Source organism: Schistocerca gregaria, chromosome X (genome assembly GCF_023897955.1).
Source record: "Schistocerca gregaria isolate iqSchGreg1 chromosome X, iqSchGreg1.2, whole genome shotgun sequence".
Taxonomy (NCBI): domain Eukaryota; kingdom Metazoa; phylum Arthropoda; class Insecta; order Orthoptera; family Acrididae; genus Schistocerca; species Schistocerca gregaria.
Window position 1 is genome coordinate 246,245,548 of NC_064931.1, and position 15,761 is coordinate 246,261,308.

Consider the following 15,761-nt stretch of genomic DNA (forward strand, 5'->3'; position numbering starts at 1 on the left):
TCCAAGCCTGGCTGGCACAGGGTGTTCCGCTTTCAGTCCACTGCCATGCCTGCTTGTTATGGCTGGCACAGGCTGCTCCTACTGTATGTCAATCTCCTGGACATCTCCTGGGGCAGACTGTTCTTAATGTGCTTCTCCTTGCAGTTGGAGCATGTTGGCAAGTCAGTCTTTGGGATTTTGCAGTCGCTACTAAGGTGATCCCCCATACACTTAACACAGTGTGGGAGCATCTAGCAGAAATTGGTAACATCATCCAAGCTCTGACAGTTGAAGCACTGTGGTGGCCTCCTCCTTCTGTGGAGTTCCTCCACAGTGATTGCGACATCTGCCATGTGGAAGACCTGGAAAATCTTCCTATTCGCTGCACTGTTGTCAAGGATGATCAGGACGAGTGGCATGTCAGAGGTGTCCCTGGGCACCTTCCTGCATGACACAGCGTGAATGGGGAAGACCAATTGCTCGAGCAGCTCTCCGAGATACTCAGAGTCCAATCTGAAGGGTAGCTTGCGAAAAATGACCTTCAGTGTTTTCTCCGGCTCTGAGGTAAAAGACAGGATCAGAACACATACACAGCACCAGGCAGCGGTCACCACTACAAAAGATGACCAAAGTGAGTGTGGACAGAATGGGGGAAGTGGGGAAGTGCATCTTGCACGTGTGGACCGAAGTAGGGACACCCAATTCGGAATAGATGGCAAACGGAATTCCATGCACAGTCCAGGCATAAATATGGAGCCCAGTCAGCCAGGCAGCCATTCACACAGAACACCTGATGAAGTCATTGAGTTACGGAGTAAAAATATTGTGTGGGAAAGGCTTGGACCACTGGCAGAACACCCGATCTCAAATAGATGATAGTGATGTAACACTACAGTTTCTTTGGGTTACAGCGCAAGATATCATGAAATGTTTGAAGCCACAGGCACCAAAGCCACCTTGTCTATATGGTCCACCAAAGGTACTTAAGAAGAGAGTATCACTAGGGATAACAGGCACTCGCACTGTCAAAACATCTGGCTACATTGCTGAGTGCCCATGTGGTTCACTGCAATCGCCTCATCTGAAATTAAATCTATTTGTGAATATTCTAAGAGCAATGAAACTGTTAAACTGAAGTGAGATGATATATTGATAAATTTCAATGTCACTTTACTGTTCACCAGAATCCCCCACCCCCCAATAATAATAATAATAATAATAATAATAATAATAATAATAATAATAATAATAATAAAAGAACAAAAAGGCTGTTGCAAAGGAGCACGAGGATGTAAAGAGCAACTGATAATAGATGCATAGGTCACACATAAAGCTAAAACTAAACAAAGGTCGCTACACTACGCGTACATTTGAGTACCGAAAAGCTTTTGATAGTGTACCCCACTCATGGTTACTACAAATATTGGAAATATACAAAGTAGATCCTAAATTGATACAGTTCCTAAACATAGTAATGAAAAATTGGAAAACCACACTTAATATCCAAACTAATTCAAATAATATCACATCACAGCCAATACAGATTAAGCGTGGAATATACCAAGGAGACTCATTAAGTCCTTTCTGGTTCTGCCTTGCTCTGAACCCACTATCCAACATGCTAAATAATACAAACTATGGATACAATATTACTGGAACATACCCAAACAAAATCACACATTTGCTATACATGGATGATCTAAAACTAATGGCAGCAACAAAGCAACAACTCAACCAATTACTAAAAGATAACAGAAGTATTCAGCAATGATATAAAATGGCTTTTGGAACAGACAAATGTAAGAAAAATAGCATAGTCAAGGGAAAACACACTAAACAAGAAGATTACATATTGGATAACCACAGCGACTGCATAGAAGCGATGGAAAAAACAGATGCCTATAAATATCTAGGATACAGACAAAAAAAGGAATAGATAATACAAATATTAAAGAAGAACTAAAAGAAAAATATAGAAAAAGACTAACAAAAATACAGAAAACAGAATTGACAGCAAGAAACAAAACAAAAGCTATAAATACTTATGCTATACCAATATTGACCTACTCATTTGGAGTAGTGAAATGGAGTAACACAGACCTAGAAGCACTCAATACACTTACACGATCACAATGCCACAAATATAGAATACATCACATACATTCAGCAACAGAAAGATTCACATTAAGCAGAAAGGAAGGAGGAAGGGGATTTATCGACATAAAAAACCTACATTATGGACAGGTAGACAATTTAAGAAAATTCTTTCTAGAACGAGCAGAAACTAGCAAAATACACAAAGCAATCACTCATATAAATACATCGGCTACACCACTGCAATTTCATAACCACTTCTACAACCCTTTAGATAACATAACATCAACAGATACAAAGAAAGTAAATTGGAAAAAGAAAACACTACATGGCAAGCACCCGTATCATCTAACACAGCCACACATAGATTAAGACGCATCCAACACATGGCTAAGAAAAGGCAATATATATAGCGAGACGGAAGGATTCATGATTGCAATACAGGATCAAACAATAAACACCAGATATTACAGCAAGCATATTATTAAAGATCCCAATACCACAACAGATAAATGCAGACTTTGCAAACAACAAATAGAAACAGTAGATCACATCACAAGCGGATGTACAATACTAGCAAATACAGAATATCCCAGAAGACATGACAATGTAGCAAAAATAATACATCAACAGCTTGCCTTACAACATAAACTTATAAAACAACACGTTCCCACATACAAGTATGCACCACAAAATGTACTGGAGAATGATGAATACAAATTATACTGGAACAGAACCATTATAACAGATAAAACAACACCACATAACAAACCTGACATCATACCCACCAATAAAAAGAAGAAATTAACACAACTAATCGAAATATCCATACCCAATACAACAAATATACAAAAGAAAACGGGAGAAAAAATTGAAAAATACATCCAACTGGCTGAGGAAATCAAGGATATGTGGCATCAGGATAAAATTGACATTATACCAATTATACTATCAACTACAGGAGTCATACCACACAATATCCTCCAGTACATCAATGCAATACAGCTACATCCAAACTTATATATACAACTACAGAAATCCATAACTATTGATACATGTTCAATTACCCGAAAGTTCCTAAATGCAATATAACATATACCGTACAGTTAAAAGGAAGTCACGCTTGATCAAGGTCCGCGTCACTTTCTACTTCTGATCAGACATAATGTCTGAGATAAGAAAGAAATAATAATAATAATAATAATAATAATAATAATAATAATGCTGTCTTTGCTGGAACAACATTTTGATTATCTTACGTTAAGTTTGTTCTGTAGCAAGTAAAAGTTGTTGACAATCTCATTATCAGTGATCCCAGTCCAATACACCCAAGTGTATTCATCAGCCAGCAGCATGAACAGGTGTTCCTGAGAAAACTATTGTGCATCATCAATGTATTTCTGCATCAAAATGCTGTCTCTCGGCATAAGCTGCTGATCTACTACTGTCTGACAATAGCCTGCAAGAGTAGCACAGGCTATACCCTTCTGAACAACTAACCCTATTCAAAAGGCATCTTCATTGTGAACAGTCGAATGGCATTCATAAATAGTGATATTAGTTGCTGTTTGGCAATCAAAATAGGATAGTATATAGGAAAGACCAGCCGAAGAAACTTGCAGTTTAGGTGCAGTGAAGAGGACCGCTCTTGAAATGCCTGTTTTATAGTTGTATCTAGTGTTCCAATCTTACACTGCATAATATTCAATAATATTTTGTTCAAATTATCTTTGGCTATGGAAGCCTATGTATGTATAAAGAATGACAGAGTTTAAAATCCATTGACTTCATGTGACGTGGAACACACTTCATAGTTGGGAAAAGATGGGAAGGAAATTGACCACGACCTCTTTTTAGAAACCACTTACGCATTTGCCTCAAGTAATATAGGGAGACAATGGAAAATATACAACAGGATGGTCAGATTAGTATTTAACCTAAAATATTGAACCAACTTTCTCAGTAAATTTGTCAACTTTAAAGAAGTGTTTAAAACACTAGCTAATAAGTGATATGTTCAGTCCCCTAAGCCAAGAAACCAATTTGTATGACAGTTTATATTATATCATGTAGGACCTCCTTTATAATAGCATAGTGTAGCAACTCAGTGCAATATGGACTCAAGTCACTGGATGTCCCCTGCAAAAATATTGTGCCATGCTGCCTCTACAGCTGTCCATAACTACAAAAGTGTTTAAAGTGCATGATTTTGTGCACAAACTGATCTCTAAATTATGTCCCATAAATGTTTGATGGGATTCATGTCACTCAATGTGGGTGGCCAAATCATTTGCTCAGATTGTCCAGAATGTTCTTCAAACCAATCACAAACAACTGTGGCCAGGTGATGTGGCTTATTGTCATCCATAAAAATTTCATTGTTGGTCGGGAACATGAAGTCCATGAATAGCTGCAAAAGGTCTCCAAGTAGCTGAACATATCCATTTCTAGTTAATGATCCATTCCATGTAAACACAGCCCACTCCATTATGGAGCCACCACCAGCTTGCACAGTGCCTTGTTGACAACTCGAGTATATGGCTTCATGGGGTCTGTGCCATGCGTGAACTCTACTATCAGCTCTTACCAACTGAAATCTGAACTCATTTAAATGGATCACTGTTTTCCAGTTGTCCAAGATCCAACTGACATGGTCATGATGCCAGGAGAGGTGCTTCAGGGAATGTCGTGCTCTTAACAAAGGCACTCCCATCGGTCATCTGCTGTTATATAGTCCATTAATACTAAATTTTGCCGCACTGTCTTTAAAGGATATGTTCGATGTATGTCCCACACTAATTTCTGTGGTTACTACATGCAGTGTTGCTTGTCTGTTAGCACTGACAACTCTACACAAATACTGCTGCTCTTGGTCATTAACTGAAGACCATCAGCCATTGCATTGTCCGTGCTGAGAGGTAATGCCTGAAGTGTGGTATTCTTGGCGCATTCTTCACACTGTAGACCTCGAAATATTGAATTCCCTAATGATTTCTGAAATGGAATGTCCCATGTGCATAGCTCCAACTACCATTCCACATTTAAAGTCTGTTAATTCATGTCATGCGGCCATAATCGCGTCAGTAACCTTTTCACATAGATCACCTGAGTGCAAATGACATCTCTGCCCATGCACTTCCCTTTAATACCTTATGTATGCGATACTACCGCCATCTGTGTACGAGCATATCACTATCCCATGACTTTTGTCACCTCAGTATATCTACTATCATTCTGATCTAAACTGTGTGCAAAATGCCATTACCATGACTGATCATTGTCAATATCCTAACCTAGGGTTTGATCCATAAAATTATTTTCATTGTCTTACCTTTTTATGATGGGACAAAATAAATAGTTTAAAACACAATGAAATAAAAAAGTACACATTAGAAATACTCAATGGAAGGATCTGGAAGAAGGAATGCATTTTTAAAGTGAATGTAAAATAACACTGGTCATCTAATGGCACAATAAACAAAGACAGGATCACTTTTTTACCTTTTTTGAGAAGTCCCACAGTTGTTTGAAGACCTTCTTATCCAGTGATCCAAATAAATGAAAATTAAGAACATACAATGCACTTGTTTTCACCCAGAGTAATGCTGACTCTGAATCTAGTTTTTCTGTCTGCCTCGCTTCCAATTCAGCTGAAGTGCTACGGAGATATGCATCAAATTCTTCAGCTAGTGCTGTGTTCTTACTTATTGATGCTTTTCTGTCATCAAATGCCTGTTCCACTGCTCTCTGTAAAGACGGCAATACTTATTAATAAAGATATGAAATATCATAGATAAATACAATTGAACAGAGAGATTCATTAGTGTACACAAAATTTAAAAACTTTTCTTGGTATTTAAACAGTAGTATGCAATCACACATCCATCCGCTGTATAAATGACATGTTGAGCAACAGAAGGCACACAATAATAATATTAAAAAATGAGCATTACAAACTAGTTCTTGAATTTTCATTCTTCTTCATGGGTATTCATTATTTCATGCAGAGCTTAGTACACATTTTCCACAAAAGCAACATTTATACTTTCCTTCGGAAAACTACTGGTGATCTTCAGTCTGAAGCCTTGTTTGATACAGCTCTCCATGCTAATCTATTCTGTGCAAGCCTCTTCATCACTGTACAACTACTGCAACTTTATTATATGTAATCCTGCTTACTGTCCTCAAGCCTTGGTCCTCCTCCATAATTTTTACCCTCACACTTCACCATAAGAAAATGATGATTCCTTGTTGCATCAGGATACACCCTATCTACGGTTCTCTTCCTTTAGTCAAGTTAGGCCATAAACTTTTCTTTTTCCTCAATTTGATTCAGTACCTCGTCATAAGTTATTTTGATCTACTCATCTATTATTTGTGATTCTTCTGGAGCACCACATTTCAAGAGCTTCTATTCTCTTCTTGTCTGATGCGCTGACTGTCCACATTTCACTTCTGTACAAGGCTATATTCCAGAAATTTACCTTCAGAAAGAAATTCCTAACATTTCAATTTATATTTGAAATCAAACAATTAATGAGCCAGTCATCAATTTTGGAACAAAATTTCATGTTACACAAAATCATAAAAGAAGCGTTGAATTCATCTATTTATAACTAAAATAGAACTTAAGTGATCTCCTAACTTCAAGCTGCATTTCTGTTAGAATGTAGAATATGATAAGTTAATGTCAGGGACACTAAAATTACTATACCGTAAATGCAGTAAAATCCTTTTTACACTTTTCAGGGGACTTTAAGAAAATGATGTTAACTGCAGGAAAATGTAAACGGAGTGGACGGATGAATTTTCAAGCGCACATACAAGTTTCACATTTCATGAACACATTAAGAGCTTATATCTTTTGACATAATATGAAGAATTATACTCATTTCCATTTCTTCTGTTGAATTTTTCTCTATCTTCTTTTCTAGTTCATAAATAGGTTCTAAAGTTTTGATGCCTCTATCAAAAATTTAGCAATTTTGAAAATGATTACAAGACTAGGACATTATACATCTCAAACTGTAGACAGGAAGCACATTTAATTTCAAATTATAAAACTCACTACATCATACATTAAAAATGAAAATTTTAGAAAAATATGGCAAATACAGGATAACATATGGCGTTCTATAACTGTCATCAAGAAGTTAAATGGATATAGATATGCACTATTCTAATCAAATATATTTCTGTCAGACATGATATAGAGCAGAATGTGCAGTACAATTTTAGCTGTGCTGCCAGGTTTAAGCTCTTGCCCCAAAATTTTAAGAGATCTGACAATAATCCTAAAATTTTATTATCTGACTATACAGTGATAGACTTTTTTCAGCCACGATCCCACAAAAACATTGAACTAGTGCCTAACTATACTTGTAACTGTAGTAATTTAATATCAAATTAATCATATAAAAGGATGAAGTTCCTTTGAAATAAAAGATGATGTCTTTCAAGTTAATTTATTCATCCTCAAACAATGGAAAATTTGCTTACCTGTATCACATTCATTCCTTTGATGATACTGACAAATTTTAAAGCTAATGCACTCCAAAAAGCCACAAATGAGTCAACATTCTTATTCCAAGTAAATATTTCTCTCAATGCACTGTTCTACACACTTTGTATTCATTTGTGAGCATTTCTGGCTCAAAACTCGTCTATTACATGTTCACTCGATTGACTCTGCTCCACTACTGCTCTCCCACACTCGCTACTAACTCACACTGTTGACCCAACCTGACAATGCCATATCATCTGGTAAAGGCAGGAAACTACAAAGTTCTACAAGTTAAGGCTCACAAGCTAGCACTTGCTGCTATGTAGCTCACTGGCAAGCATATTGATCAAGGTATCCTTAACAACAGGATATAGATATGCACTAGTCTAATCAAATATATTTCTGTCAGACATGATATAGAGCAGGATATGCAGTACAATTTTAGCTGTGCTGTCAGGTGTAAGCTCGGATATTGGGATGTATGCTCAAACAAGTGCTGAACATATGTGACAAATTAAGGTGGTGACGAACTGTCCGTTGGCTGGCATCGTCAAAACTTCACCCTCTACTGCTGGTGGTGAACTGGAGTCAAGCTGGCAGCCACAGACTATATGTACCTGGAACACCAACTCGTGTTTGTGTACTTCTATAACTTCTCTGAACAACTGGTTGTGATAGCTCTTCTCTACAGCCAGAACTTCCGTGTCAGTGAATTTTACTATGTGGTCGGCCACACACAATGTGTGCTCTGCCACGGCCGATTTCTCGACCTACCTCAAGCTGCAATGTCGCTTCATGGCCGATTTCTCCACCTGCCCCAGCCTGCAAAGTCGTATATGTTCTGTGATCTTGGTGATGATTGCTCATCCAGTCACTCCAATATAAACTTCTCCACAGATGCATGTTATGCAGTATATTGCAGGTGGGTCACTTTTCTCCTTTGCTGATCTGAGACACACTTACATTTTCTTTGTCAGTTTGTAAATAGACTTCATGCTGTTTTTGCCCAGTATACATCCAATTCTTTCCATCACTTTGGGAATGTATGGCAGACAGGCTGTACCCAACATTTCTTTTTCTGATTATGTCACTTCGCCTAGTGTTTGACTATGTTACACTGCTAATATAACTTGTGGAGAACCCATTGCTCCTCAGAACACCTTCCAGGTGTTGCATTTTGTGTCAGAGGTGCTGTGGCTCACATATTTGTCTTGCTCATGTTACAAGTGTATTAATCATGCCTCTTTTCTGGCTTGGGTGGTGATTTTACAGATTGTGCAGGTACTGCTCTCTCTCTCTCTCTCTCTCTCTCTCTCTCTCTCTCTCTCTCTCTCTCTCTGTGTGTGTGTGTGTGTGTGTGTGTGTGTGTGTGTGTGTGTGTGTGTGTGTGTGTGTGTGTGTGTGTGTGTTAGTTTTCATTACATACTGTGTGCCAGGTTTTCAGCATCCCTTGTGAGCAATATATCTAGAAATGGTAGCTGTTTGTCCTTTTCTACCTCCATGGTAAATTTTATGTTCAATTGCCTTAAGAAGGTATCATTGACATATCTCTACCACACCTTAGGTTTGCAAGCTGTCAAGTCCAGTACTTGTGCTTTGAAATGTTCCATGAAGAAGTTGGCCACCACTGGACTAAGAGGACTACTTACGGCAACACCTTCCAGCTGTTTGTGGAAGTTGTCATTCCATATAAAATAGCTTGGTGATGTCTTGCAGGAAAATGGAATCAATGTCCACGAGAGAGTTGCTGAGTGGCAAAATCGTAAACAAAGAAACAACATCAAAGTTGAGCAGGATGTTGTTTGGTGCAAGTTCTATTTTCTTCAGCTTGTTCATGAAATTTCCCGAGTTCTTTAAGTATGTATCAGTCTTCCCCACATGTGGCTGGAGCAGAGAGGCCAAGTGTTCTGGCAGTTTATACGTCGGTGAGCCAGAAGTGCTAACCATTGGTCTTAGTGGAACGTTGTTCTTATAATCTTTGGTAATCCACACAGGCAAGATATTAGGACTTCTGTGTCACGGAGGCTCCTCTGCATATCAGTTGGCAGAAAATATACCTTGATTAACAAATTCATATTCCGTGTGACAAGCTGCATTGAATCTGCACTTAAGTTTTCGGTACGTCGTCAGATCTAATAAATTCCGAATCTTCTGCTCATAATCTTTGGTCTTCACTACAATGGTTGCATTTCCCTCATCGTCAGGCAGTTCCAGTATAATCTTGTCGGAGTTATGACTCTTGATACCTTGTACCACTTCCTTCTTCATTTGCAAGCTGGTGGTTACCTGGCTGTTTCAGTGTGTGTTTCCTCTGCTGTTTCACAAGGAAGGGTCCTAATAGTTGCTTCGGTATTAGCAATGACATCCTCCATAGGTATAGTTCTAATGATGATACTGAAATTCCCTCCTTTTTGAAGGACAGATTCTTCTTCTTTGGTCAGTTGTGATTGGTGAGGTTGACCACTGTGCGTGACATGTTGTGGATTGCTTTGTTGATCTGCTTCCAGCATCTTGCAAACTTTTTCTTCTGTCACTCAATGCAGCACTCAAGTTCATTCTGCATGCTCCTGTGAGTGATTCTGTTGATCTCGTCCCAGTCATCTCGATGCATTCTGCTTCTAATTTGATAGAAAATGTCCAAAAGTTCCTCATGCTGTCTTGTAAAAAGTGGCCAAGAAAGCCTTAACAATTTTTTATTATGCCTCTATGGGGAGCAGATTTGCAGATTGTACCAACACCTTGACTAATGACAGAAGAAGGAAGCACAAATGATATCCTCTCTCACCTTTCTGTTGTGGTTCTGGGATGAAGGTGCTACATCGAAGTTCTTGAAATGTAAGCGCCTATTCACCACCACCCAAGCACGTCGAATGTACAACAGAATGGAATAAGATTTCCTTCAAGAGAAAATTCACACAACATGGAGATACTTAGCAAGAATGAATGACAAACTTTTCAACATTTTCTATCAACTAACTAGCAGAATGCACTGAGATGACTGGGACAAGATCGACAGCATCACTCACAGGACCATGCGGAACAAACTTAAGTGCTGCAATGTGAGACACAAGAAAAAGTTTGCAAGAAGCCGGGAGTAGATTAACAAGGCAATTCCTGACGTGTCACGCACAGTGGTCAACCTCACTGAATGACAACTGACTAAAGACGAAGAGTCTGTCCTTCAAAACTGAGGGAATTTCGCTATAACCCTGATAACTATACCTATGGAGGACTTCATTACTAATCCTGAAGTGGCCATTTGGACCCTTCCTTGTAAAGCAGCAGAGGAAATACCCACTGAAGCAACCATGCTAAAGTCCTGAGCAGAACCACCAGATTGCAACCTGAAGAAAGGTGAGGTAGAAGGGATCAAGAGTCTTAACACCAAAAAAAGTATATTGGTACTGCCTGCTGGTAAGGGAAATGCAACCATCACAATGAAGATCAAAGATTATGAGCAGTAGATTCAGGACCTATTAGATCCGATGACATACCGAAAACTAAGTGCAGACTCAACACAGCATATTACATGGAATATGAATCTATTAATCAAGCATCTTCTCTGCCAGTTGATATACACAGGAACCTGCACAACACAGAAGCCCTTTCACCTTGCCTGTATGGATTACCAAAGATCCATAACATGACTGATTGTAGCGCTTCTGGCTCACCGATGTATGAACTGCCAAAACGACTTGGCCTCTCTGCTCCAACCACAAATGGGGAAGACTGACACATATATAAAGGACTCAGGACATTTCACTGAGAAGCTTAAGAAACAAGAACTTACACCAAATGACATTCTGGTTAGCTTTAATGTTGTTTCTTTGTTTACAAAAGTGCCTCTCAGTGACACTCTACAGCACATTGGTGCCATTTTCCCGCAAGACATCATCAAGCTCTTTCATGCATATTTCACTGTGAGCTATTTCAGGTGGAATGATAACTTCTGCGAACACCTGGAAGGTGTTGCCATGGATAGTCCTTTTAGTCTAGTGGTGGCCAAATTCTTCGTGGAACAGTTCTAAGCACAGGCAGTGGACTTGGCACCTTTTAAACCTAAAGTGTGGTACAGATGCTTCGATGATATGTTCCTTGTGTGGAGACATGGTGAGGAACAGCTCAGTGACTTCCTAAGACTATAGAACAGCCTCCATGGCAATGTAAAATTTACCATGGAAGCAGAAAAAGACAAACAGCTACCATTTCTAGATTAGCTGGTCGCAAGGGATGGTGAAAACCTGGGACGCAGCTTGTAACGAAAATTGACACACACAGACCAATACCTGCATAAACTGTCAAATCACCACCCAAGCCAGAAAAGAGGCACAGTTAATATGCTTGTAATGCGAGCAAGATGAATATGTGAGCCACAGCACCTCAGACATGAAATGCAACATCTGGAAAGTACTCTGAGGAGCAATGGGTAATCCCAAGTTATATCAGAAATGTAACAGTCACACACTCAGTGAAGTGACATTATGGAGAAAGGAATTCTGGGTATGGTCTTTCTGTCATACATTCCCAGAGTGATGGATAGAATGAGCTTGGCTCCAGTCCAGCTCCAGCAATGGGCATTAGAAGTGGGGTGACAATTCAACAATGACAGTCACCCGTGCTGGTGAAATGTCAGGAAAATCATCAGACAAACATTGGCTGAAGACCCTGAGACAGAAGCCAACAGGCAGTTTGTCAACAAGTGTTCATGAAAGCCTTAAAAATTTTGAATTATGATTGTATCTCCCTGCAACTAAAAGTTATTGACTTTTTTTTCAGAGTAATGTGCCAAAAACTACCTTGGAGTTTATACTTTTCTTGCAAGAGCCACGAGGTCTGTGATGGTTCAAACATTGTTTATTATCTGGAAGAAATGCTACCATAGCTCTTGTTTATCACAGCCAACTTTTTGCCCCATTTGGACTAATTCTGGAGTTTTAGCCAAATACAACACTTAATTTGATAACATAACTACTAAAAGCACTACACACACTGTAGTAGTTGTTAGGGTGACAGTGCTAGGAGACAAGTACTAGCAGCATGAACTGTTCCAACTTTTAACAACTTCTGTCGATTCAAAACTAGAGAGAAAAAGTGGAATGTTTGTCAACACTACATAAAAGCTAATGCCTTACGAGTTTCATTACAACTCTGACATTTTTATATTGTTTTTGTTTCTCTCCATTAACTCTGTTTCATTAAGTGTTATGATGGGAAATTAATAACTATGATAATGCAAAAGCAAGTGAGAATTAACATTCTGAACACAGAGAATTTGAAGAGATTGACAAAAATGTTGTAAATAACAAGAAAACATTAATTCTGGGAACATAAATGCCAGGTCATACTGCGTGATAGATCCTTCTGCTGGAACAGGAATCAATATTTCATAAGGCAGTTTTACCCCTGGGGCTCATTGCAATAAATTTGTCTTAAAAGGCATTTAGTGATAGGGGCATCATATTTAACACTTACTGTGCCTTTCTATGGGCCAATTATCCTCTGTGGCATTACAGGTTGATAAACCTTTTACAGTTTCATTAATTTCTTCTATTCAACAAAAACAATGAGGATTTTTAAATTTATGAAAAAGAGGCTATGTAAGTAAGAAAAATTTTTGCACTGGCTTATTTCGAACAAGAATATTGTATTTCTTGCCAACCACTGTCTCAAATCCATTTATTACACACAAGGGGAATGTTGAGTCAACTTTACATTCAAAACATCAACTCAAGTCAGTCATATTTTGGCACAACAGTCTCAGCTGTTTTAGAGCTGGTATAACACAAATGTGTGAACTTACTCCCTCTGACAGTGGAATCAATAAATAGTTAGACAATCTGAACTTTGTAGCATGTAAGAAAGGTTACAGCCCTTCACTGATCGACTGTTTATACAAAGAACAAAAAAATCTGTAGTCTCCACTAATAAATCTTCATTTACACCCGCAGCGCGCAAAAGCACATGTGTGGCTATTCCATTTCTTGGGCCATTTTTCTACAACTTGGCTAAGCTATTTTGGTATATTAAAGTTAAACTCGTTTTTTCAGAGCTCTCCCATGCTATACACGTTCCCCCATAATAAGCAACCTATCAGGAATTTATTCTCTTAAGTCAGGTGTCTAAAAAATTAGGTGTACAGAATGTTCCACCAAGTATATCAGTCAAACAGGTAGATCTTTTCCTGTTAGGTTTAGCAAGCATCTCCTGGAGGGTGGGTGGGTGGGTGGGTGGGTGGGTGGGTGGGTGGGTGGGTGGGGGGGAGGGAGGGAGGGAGGGAGGGAAGGGGAGGGGGGGGCAGGTGAAAAAATTTTCCTCCTTTGCCCAGCACCTCAAATCTTCTGGCCATTGGCCCCAAATCTAAGCAACCTTAAAATCCTTCATGTGGCCAACAAATGCAAGAAATTGAAATTCTTGGAAGAGTTTGAAATTTCTAAGCATATCTATTTCAAATCTCTGAATCTAATAAATGATCAGGTCTCTTTGAAGAATTAAACATTTTTGGATATAATGATGTGTATCTTTAAATTGGGTTGCTACCTGTATACTTATTATGTTTAAGCTTTAGCCATCAGTTATGTTTTAGCACACCACCTTGAGGGTCTTTTCTCGCTACAGCTGCACAGGGCCTTGACACTTGCTTGGCAGTCTAGTTTTTGGCACAACAGCTCGTACTCACAGTATTGTGAGCAGACCATATTTGTGTTCAAGATGCAGTTTCTTCACATGTAAGTTACCATCATTACAGTTAGTTTTCCAGTTTAGCATTGCTTCTGGCTTTGTTGCTTCATACTTTTACTGAACATTTTAGCTGTTTCTTTATGCTTATTAGTGCCCTTTAATTTGCCAAAGATTTATTAGCCTAGCCATTATATGGGCATATTTTGAACTCCTTAGTTTTCTCTGCTCACTGAACATACCTATCTGCGTAAGTTAGGAACCTCTTCCATGCTTTAGCAGCTTTCTTTTTCCTACTCTCATTACCTTTTTTTTGTGTTGCTTCTAGGCGATGTAATGAAGTATTGACAGTGGCTATCTGGCTGTTACTTCGCATTTCTATGAAACTCTCAATTACAATGCCTCCATTATGATTAGCAAGAATTTTTATCAGTAAACTGAGTTGTGGTGCAATACTTTATGAGTTGAATTTATATCCCTCACCAACCCCTGAAACACAAATGTGGCCCTGTGCTCCATAGTCCAATCTGTGAATGTCTTCCTCTTGCTATCCTCAATTTAGTCATTTATTATTGTCTTTAATAGCAATTTATAACTGATACCAGTTTGTAATTTCCCCAGATTGTCTGATGATGTCAAGAAGAGGTAAAACATGTCACATGTGAAGTTTAAATAAACCTATCACGTGCAAGTAAGACTTTTTTCTGTCCTAAAGACAAAACCTTATTTGATAAGTAAGTGTTCCTCTGTCTTATGAATGTCTCCAATGAATGTAATGTTACGCAAAAATATGCACTTGTGAAATGCCCCCCCCCCCCCCCCCCGAAATTTTTGGCATAAGGAGTGGTAGAAGTCACTGCATAAACAACTACTCAATGTACGAAAATAAATGCTATTATTATGCGGGCTAGCTTTGTACTAGTTAACATCACAAACATTTTAATATTGTATGCTGCTGTTACCTGAAATATTTTTCCTGTGAGTAATTGGTTTTCCAGTTCACACAACATTTTCTCAAAGGTCTTGAGTTTTTCTGGAGGAACACCAAATTTTGTTGGATCATGGTGCACAGATTTGATCGTGCGTTTGAACAGGCTCCAATGATTATGTAAAGTACTCTGGGTGCTTATAATCTCATCCAGAGTCACCAAAATCAAAAGCAGATCTCCTAAATGCTCAAAAACATCCTGAAAGATAAATAATGATTTGAGTGTCTGTCATTTAAGTGTACTTATGAAGTTCTTCAAAGACTTCAGAAGACTAACACATGTAACCTCCCCCCCCCCCCCCCCCCCCCCAGACACACACCCTCTTTCTTTGTATCAAGTAACTTCTGAATACATGTGTAAATCTATTACTCCACATGCTTAGGACAGGAAAGTTGCAACAAAATTGCTCCTTTCATTAAATAAATATTTCATTCGAAAGTGTATATATCATAATGTACGCCTTGACATTAAAACTACCTGCCTGACCAAATCACGAGTGTAGATAGCACTGGTATTTAAGA

The 15,761-nt window shown here is 38.6% G+C and overlaps 1 protein-coding gene across 1 annotated transcript in view; it reads right to left on the reverse strand.

Moving 5' to 3' along the window:
- LOC126298010 (WASH complex subunit 4) overlaps window positions 1-15,761 on the reverse strand; it is a 179,889-nt gene that overhangs the window by 134,806 nt on the left and 29,322 nt on the right. Inside the window, exons 5-6 of the mRNA XM_049989329.1 lie at window positions 15,214-15,438; window positions 5,575-5,820 (exon numbers count right to left, since the gene is read on the reverse strand). Coding sequence (XP_049845286.1) covers window positions 5,575-5,820; window positions 15,214-15,438 — 471 coding nt within the window. The remainder of the gene's footprint in view (window positions 1-5,574; window positions 5,821-15,213; window positions 15,439-15,761) is intronic.